General features: G+C 39.0%; 1 protein-coding gene across 1 annotated transcript in view; it reads left to right on the forward strand.

The window, feature by feature from the left end:
• Positions 1-8,237, forward strand: part of MAOB (monoamine oxidase B) — a 155,898-nt gene that overhangs the window by 89,715 nt on the left and 57,946 nt on the right. The window contains exons 3-4 of the mRNA XM_007955610.1: positions 4,035-4,139; positions 4,879-4,970. Of these exons, the coding sequence (XP_007953801.1) occupies positions 4,035-4,139; positions 4,879-4,970 (197 nt within the window). The remainder of the gene's footprint in view (positions 1-4,034; positions 4,140-4,878; positions 4,971-8,237) is intronic.

Here is an 8,237-nt window from a genome sequence, read left to right on the forward strand (position 1 = left end):
GATATGTTGCCTCCAAAATCCAAAGAGGCCCACCAGACGTTGTGCCTCCTTTTTGTAGGGGAAGCCAGATACAATAACTTATCCTTCACTTTAGTAGGAATATCTCAACATGCCCCACACCATTGGACCCCTAGAAATTTCACTGAGGTGGAAGGTGCCTGAATTTTTGTTGGATTAATTTCCCAACCTCTAGCACACATATGTCTCACCAAGAAGTCTGAAGTCATCAATACTTCTTCCTTACTAGGTCCAATCAGCATAATGTCATCAATATAATGAATCAGTGTGATTTCCTGTGGAAGGGAAAGGCAATCAAGATCCCTATGGACTAAATTATGACGTAGTGCTGGGGAGTTGATATACCACTGTGAAAGTATACTGTTGGCCTTGTCAGGTGAAGGTAAACTGCTTCTGATGGTCCTTTGAAATTGATATTGAGAAAAAGACATTGGCCAGATCAGTAGCTGCATACCAAGTACCAGGAGATGTATTAATTTGCTCAAGCAATGAAACCACATCAGGAACAGCAGCTGCAATTGGAGTCACCACCTGATTAAGTTTACAATAATCTACTGTCATTCTCTAAGATCCATCTCTTTTTTGCAAAGGCCAAATAGGTGAATTAAGTGGGGGTATAGTGGGAATCACCACCCCTGCATCCTTCAAGTCCTTGATGTTGGCAGTAATCTCAGCAACCCCTCCAGGGATGCTGTATTGCTTTTGATTTACTATTTTTGTAGGTAGAGAGAGTTCTAATGGCTTCCACTTGGCTTTTCCTACCATAATAGCCCTTACTCCACATGTCAGAAACCCAATGTGGGAATTCTGCCAATTGCTCAGTATGTCTACTCCAATTGTGCATTCTGAAACTGGGGAAATCACTACAGGATGGGTTCGGGGACCCACTGGACCCACTGTGAGACACACCTTAGTTCAGACTCCATCAATAACCTGACCTCCATATGCCCCCACTCTGACTGCTGGGCCACAATGACACTTTGGGTCTAGTGGAATTGGTGTCAGTTTAGAGCCAATGTCCAGTATTCCCTGAAAAGTCTGATTATTTCCTTTTCCCCAGTGAACAGTCACTCTCATAAAAGGCCTCAGATCCCTTTGGGGAAAGCTGGGAGAAAGATTGACATCATAACTTTTTGGCAATGTAGTGGGGTCCTTCCTCAAAGGGACCCGGCCTCCCCTTCATTCAAGGGGTTGTGAGTCTGTAAACTGATTCAGGTCTGGGAATTGATTGAGAGGCCATGACTCTGTACTCTGGTGATTCAATCTAGGCTGCTGTTCACATGACTTAGAATTCTTGTGTCAATACAGGTCAAGTAAATACTTAGTAGGTTTGCCATGTATTTCACTACCAGGACCACCATGTGCAAGTAGCCAATGCCATAATTCCTCATGAGTCAGACTATTCTGATTACTGTTCTGACTCTGCTGTACATTATGGCAACCATGACCACCTTGCTTTTGTCGATTAACTTCTTCCACTTGGCCCCTACTACCATGGGGCCCAATCAGCCCCATCGTAGTTTAGTGTCTTAGTTCAATTAGGGCAGTTCCCACTGTCAAATTCGGCTTACATAAAATAGCAATCACAGCAGTCTTCAAGGATGCTGGAGCGCCCTTCAAAAATTTCTTCCTCACCATACTGGTGAAAGGCGTGTCTTCTGGATTCTCCATTTCTGGCCCTAGGGGTCTAATCTGATAAATCCATTCCAACAGGCCTCTAGATACCTTCTTCTACATTATACCAAGACAGGTCTGGTGTTTCAACTTGACTTAAGGTAGGTCACCACATAATCCATGCTTCAGTAAGTCAACCAAATAAGCTATTAGATCCTTTCCTAACCTCTCGAGCTGAAACGTTAATGAAGAATCTGTACTTAGTGGGCCTAAATCAATAAACTCAGATTGATCCAATGTTACATTCCTTGTATCATTATCCCACACCCTCAGTAGCCATTCCCACACATATTCTCCAGGTTTCTGTCTGCACATGTTAGCAAAATCAAGTAGGTCTTTTTGGGTATAGTATACCATCTCCTCAGTCACACTTTGTATTTCACTTTTGGGGGCTCACTTGGACTTAACTTTAGTTATAGGTCTAGCAGCAACAATGGGTGGTTGGGGCAGTTCCTGAGAACATTCAGCAATGTCTTCCATGGCCTCTGCCTCATGCAATGCCTCTGCCTCCCAAGAGGAACAGTGGAGCTCATCCCTTCAAACTGAGGTGGAGGGGATAATGGTTTTACAGTAATCCTTTCAGATGGGAGGGATCCAACAGAATTTACCAGCTCCATATCCTGATCTTCCTATCTTCCCTTATGCCCCCATTCCAGGTTTCAGGATCCCATTTTTTCCCAACCAGTGCCCTCACTTTAAGTTCAGACACCATTCTGAGTTGGCAATTTATTGGTGTTGTAATTCAGCCACCCTTACAATAAGACTATAGGTTTGGTTTTTGGCAATATCAGCTCTGTTACTAGAAGAAATAAGGCTTTCTTTCAGAGCACAACTGGAAACATTGAGGTCTTTTATATGGTGTTTAAGCTGTGACTCCACAGCCCTAAGCTCATCTCGCTCTTTCACCACTTTGTCTAGTGTAACTAAGTCTAACAAACCAGCTTCCTTATAATCCTCATGCTGACAAAATTGCAGCAAAGTATCAAATATGTGATCACCTGGAGCTCTACTTGATCTATTGGTGGTGCTGTTTTGCATATTAATGTTGCCACCTCACACCATGGATTAGCAGGGCCCTCTTTACTAATGGAGGCATGGTCATCAGTGCCCTTACAATTAATCAAATTGGAGAACCAATTTAGGAACCCCATCCTTATGATTTTGTCTCTCTAGAACCACTCCTGGTACCAAATGTGTTAGACTGGGTTCTCTAAAGAAACCAGTAAAGCTTATAGATAGAAAGAGAAATTTATCTTAGGAAATTGGCTCACACACTTATAGAAGCTGGCAAGCCCAAAGTTCTTGAATCAAATGTCAAGTTGGAGGCTTTTCCAGACTCACGCAGCTTCAGGGGCTGAGGAGCTCAAGGTTGACAGGCAGTATACTGGCTGTTGACTCCAAGGAATGATGAATCCAAGATCTCAAGGTCGAATGATGGATTATTTGCTGACAGACAGTTGTGGGAAGCACAACACAATCCCGATCCACAGAAGAATGTCTCTTTTCCAAGGATGTCCATAAATATACTGGAAGCAGGTCACACCCCTAGGGAAACTCCTTTTCAACAGAGTGGCTGCTCAAAACATATACATCTGATCCCATCATGGGAATAACCACATCACAACAGCTTAAACCACACAGAATTGTGGTTCACCCAAGTTGACACACAGCTCCAACTATCACACCTTGGAAACAGGTATTCCCTTATCTTTGTGTCTAAATGTCAGTGCCAAGAGAGCTAGGTACTGTAAATATTTCCAAAGAAGAGGCTTTTACTTTTCTCTTCCTTCTGCTTTGACCTTACTGATTTTGGGGAGCTTCTGTGTTGACCTAACATAACACTTCTGACTCCTTGGGAAAGCCTGCTGGGCCCCTTTTGTTGCTTTTCCTATTGATGATTGCATTCTTGCTATTTTATTGTTCACCCCCTTTTAACTTGTATAGTTTATAGTTATACTTTTCTGACACTCCAGGCACACCAGGATCTCCTAACCCTGAGATATTTGCAAGTGTCATTGGCAAAATAGATTACTTTAGGTAACCCCGTTTCTATATTGGTATTTAAATTTTATATAGCACGAGTTCCAATTTCAGAGAGAAATCTCTTCATTACCATGGTTGTTGTGGCACCAAACTTACTTAGTTGGCAGAGAATTTTGCTGGGAATCCAGCTAAAAAACTGAATAAGGGTTTTAAGGATATGCAGAACTAACATACTTTAGTGTATATCACGTATTGATAACTAACATGATTTAGTTTGTAGACATTTAGCAACTGGTCAGATTTAACTACTTTTTTGTTGTAGTAAATGTTTCCCTTTAAAAATATCTTGTATTTCACAGGGAAAATCATACCCTTTCAGGGGACCATTCCCACCAGTGTGGAATCCAATTGCCTATTTAGATCATAACAACCTATGGAGGACAATGGATGAAATGGGACAAGAGGTAAAGCTTCCTAAAGTTTCTTGGCTATATGGGTATTTTTTATAATAAGATCAGTCTTTAAAAGAAAAAAGAAGGTATAGCATTGTACAACCAGTGCCTAGCATATTGTCTAGCACATAGTAGCTCTCAGTAAAGATTTGTGAAATGAATGAATGAACTTGTTTCCAACCTCTGAAATAATCATATACCAAATAAACTGCTCTTTGCATACTACTGATGAGGGGAGAAAGATCGTAATTACTCAGCCTTCCTGAAATGATGATTCTATTTTAGAAAATCTTTAAGACATAGGAAAATAAGACTTCTGGGTCTTTGGGTTCCCCCCATGCTCAAACCTGCAGTCTATAAATAAACACCTGTACAAAAAGCTTAACCTAAACTCCAATTTCAGTATGATTTGATGTAGATGTCTAATCCTTGTTAAAGAGCTGAATACATGAAAGTTCTCACTAAATTAGTAATTTATTAATCCATATATGGAAAAGCCCAATTAAGACATTCCTTGCAATAATTGCATAGGAAGTATTATCATAAATTAAATATGGGTTACACGGTGTAGCTCTATCATAGGAAAGCTTCACAAACAGCATTGGTTGTGCTGTAAAAGTAACTATTGCAGGAATTTGGAAAACTTACGTTTTCTTTTTTAACTTAGAGTTTTTAATACTATTCAAATTATTATTTAAAATGGAAAATGACATTTATTTTTTTTCCCCTTGAAATACTCACCTGAATGTAGATTCCCAGCGATGCTCCATGGAAGGCTCCCCTTGCAGAAGAGTGGGACCACATGACAATGAAGGAGCTCCTGGACAAGATCTGCTGGACTGAGTAAGACTCAGTGGCACAGCCATTTATTGTGACTGTATTTCAGGTATATTTAGCAAAACCATTCAAGAAGTGTGGGACAAGTAGCTTCTTTGTGTCTAGAACCATGCCAAGGGCCAAGTGGAGAGCTGAAAAATATTGGAACTGCATCCTGCCCTAAAGATGTCTAGACATCAAACTCTACTTCTTTGGAATAGTTTTTGCAGCATAAAGGTGTTATGAAGTCCTCAGAACAAACCAGAATATGCCATCTCCTTTACGTGGAATAACTTAAAGACCATCAGCATAAAGATTCCATTTATCAAATTGTTGATGTAGTAATACTTTTTTTTTTAACTCATCACTGATGGTCAACTGTAGTGATGTTTAGCATATGCCTTTGAAATCCTTATATGATTGGGTACAACTCTTCAAGGATTTGAAGAAGTGTTTATAGAGACATTCTCTAAATAATTCACAATAGTAGGGGAGACGTATGACTGGATTGAATGTACCCCTTTAGTGAAAACCTGTAGCATTGAAAGCAATTACATTCATGAGCCAGACATTAAATTCTTGTTGGCACAGTTGGGAGCTGTATACAAATTTAAAGAGCTGTGTGGACAGAGAAAATTCAGAGACTTCACTGCTCTTAGACAGCAGGGAAAATGGAAAGGATTGCAGGGGTTCCACTCCAAACACATGGTAAATTTGTGGTGAATGCAGTAAGAGAAATGGAAGCCAAATTCAAAGAGGCTGTCTTCCTAGCCTAACAGCATTTGTTGGGAATATGTTTGGCTCTGGGGTTGACGCCTTTATTTTCTGGGCATTGAAGAAAGAAGCTGTAGCACTGACAACTAAAAGTAAAAATAAAATGTTAAGGCTGTATGAATCTAAGAAATGGGAATAATCAAAAGACACAGAACTATATATACTTCTTCATGTAGAAATGCAACTTCTTAGAATTTAGAGAGAGAGAGTCAAAGCACTATTTTTAGAATGGAAAATATAGATGTCCAGTAATAGGAAACTGGTTAATTATAGGCCATCCAAAAAAATAGAATGCTTGCTTGGGATGATGAAAAAGTTTTGGAAACAGTGGTGATGGTTGCACATCATTGAGATTATAATTAATGTCACTGAATTGTACACCTGAAAATTATTTAAATGGCAAATTTTATATTGTGTATATTTTACTAAACTCATTGCTGTTGAGTTGGATTCAAATCATAGCAATTCCTCCTTGGGTTTCTAAGGCAGTATCACTACAGAAGTAGATTGCCCAGCCCATTTTACCAAATTTTTTTTTTAAAAAGCACATATGACAAAAAAAAAAAAAGGAAAGTGGTTTAAAGAAGGCAATTTCAGTTCTTAAAAAAAAAAGAATACTGTCTCTTAAAATTCAGTTATAGAAGAATATTGAAAGCCTTGAAAAATTTATTAAATCCATGAAAAAGCAATCTGTCATATACGGTATGATATATGATATCATTTGAAAAATAAAATTCTTTGTATATGCATTAAGGAGCCCTGGTGGCACATGGTTATGCATTTGACTGTTAATTGAAAGGTCAGCAGTTCAAACCCACCTGTGGCTCTAAGGAAGAAAAGACTTGGTGATCTGCTCCTGTGAAGACTACAGCCTTGGAAACCCTATGGGGTAGCTCTACTTTATCCTATAAGATAGGGGCTCTGGTGGCTTAGTGCTTAAGGCATTTGACTGATAACTAGAAGGCTAGTGGTTCAAATCCACCAGCCCCTCCTTGGAAGGAAGGTTGGCCAATCTACTTCCGTAGTGATACTGCCTCAGAAACCCAAAGGGGTCGCTATGAGTCAGATCCGACTCCACAGCAGTGGATATAAGATTACTATAGAGTCAGAATTGACTTGATGACACCAGAGGTGTTATCTATGGTAAAGAGCACCCATAGCAAGCATTGAAATTGCACACTTGTTCAAACATCTGAGACCCATCTTTTGGATAACTTTACCATAATATCAGTTCAAAATACAAATCAAGCTCATTAATCTTTTACTTAACACATTATAGCACTGTATCTTCCTTGCTTTCACTGATAAAAATTGGTCTATGATGTGCTCAAAGTCATTTTTTCAGTTTATTTTCTTTCTACACTGAGCAGAGCAAAATCACAGTCTGCCTTGACCCATCCAAAACCAAAACAAATTCACTTTTGTTGAGTCAACTCCAACTTACAGGAACTCTATAGGATAGAGCAGAACTGCTCCATGGGGTTTTCAAGGCTGTAAATGTTTAAAGAAGCAAACTGCCACATCTTTCTCCCTCGAAATGACTAGTAGGTTCGAACTGCTGATGTTTAGGTTAGCTGAGAGCTTAACCACTGCACCACCCAGGCTTCTCATTGACCCATGGAGGATCTAAAATACAAAAGTATTAGTTTTAACTTGCTGAATAATGTCTCACAGCTGGCAATGGAAACTGAGATGGTTAATAGAAACTGCTCAGTGCACTCCCACTTCAAGTGGCACCCAGAACTCATGCCATACCTACCATACCTTAGATATAGCTCTGGATGGCACACAGCAACCTATATGCACTGCAAAAACAATGGACATTCATCAAATTTTTTTGTGTCTTTTTTTGACACTTTATTTTACAATTTGAACAACCACGTCATTAAAAATACTTCATAAAACATCATATTGTATGGTTGTAGAATATTACATGGGAAGTAAATACTAGTGATTTATTTATTCATTACCGTACTGTTGGAAATTTTGTTTGCTTACAGTTTTTCATTATTTTTATTTTATTATATAACATACTATAATAAACATCTCTGGGTTTCTCCTATGACTTCAACCTTTGAAAACAACCAATTCTGGAATAGTAAAATCCTTTCATTTCATGAAACCAATGGCTATTGTTAATTAAGCAACATTGTGATAAACGGAGAAAAGATAGAAATTTTCAGGAATTTCATTTTACTCAGATCCACAATCAACACCCATGGAAGCAGGAGTCAAGAAATCAGACATTGTATTGCACTGGGGCAAATCTGCAGCAAAAAACTATTTAAAGTGTTAAGAAGCAAAGATGTCACTTTGAAGACTAAGGTACGCCTAACCCAAGCCATGATATTTTTAGTTGTCTCATATGCATGTGAAAGTTGAACAATGAATAAGGAAGACTGAAGAAGAATTGATACCTTTGAATTATGGTGTTGGTGAAGAATACTGAAAATATAATGGACTGCTAGAAGAATGTATCCTGGACGAAGTACAGCTGGAATTCTCCTTGGAAGTGAGAAT

This window comes from Orycteropus afer, unplaced genomic scaffold (genome assembly GCF_000298275.1).
Source record: "Orycteropus afer afer isolate SDZICR_OR568_19922 unplaced genomic scaffold, OryAfe1.0 scaffold00517, whole genome shotgun sequence".
NCBI classification, from domain to species: Eukaryota; Metazoa; Chordata; class Mammalia; order Tubulidentata; family Orycteropodidae; genus Orycteropus; species Orycteropus afer.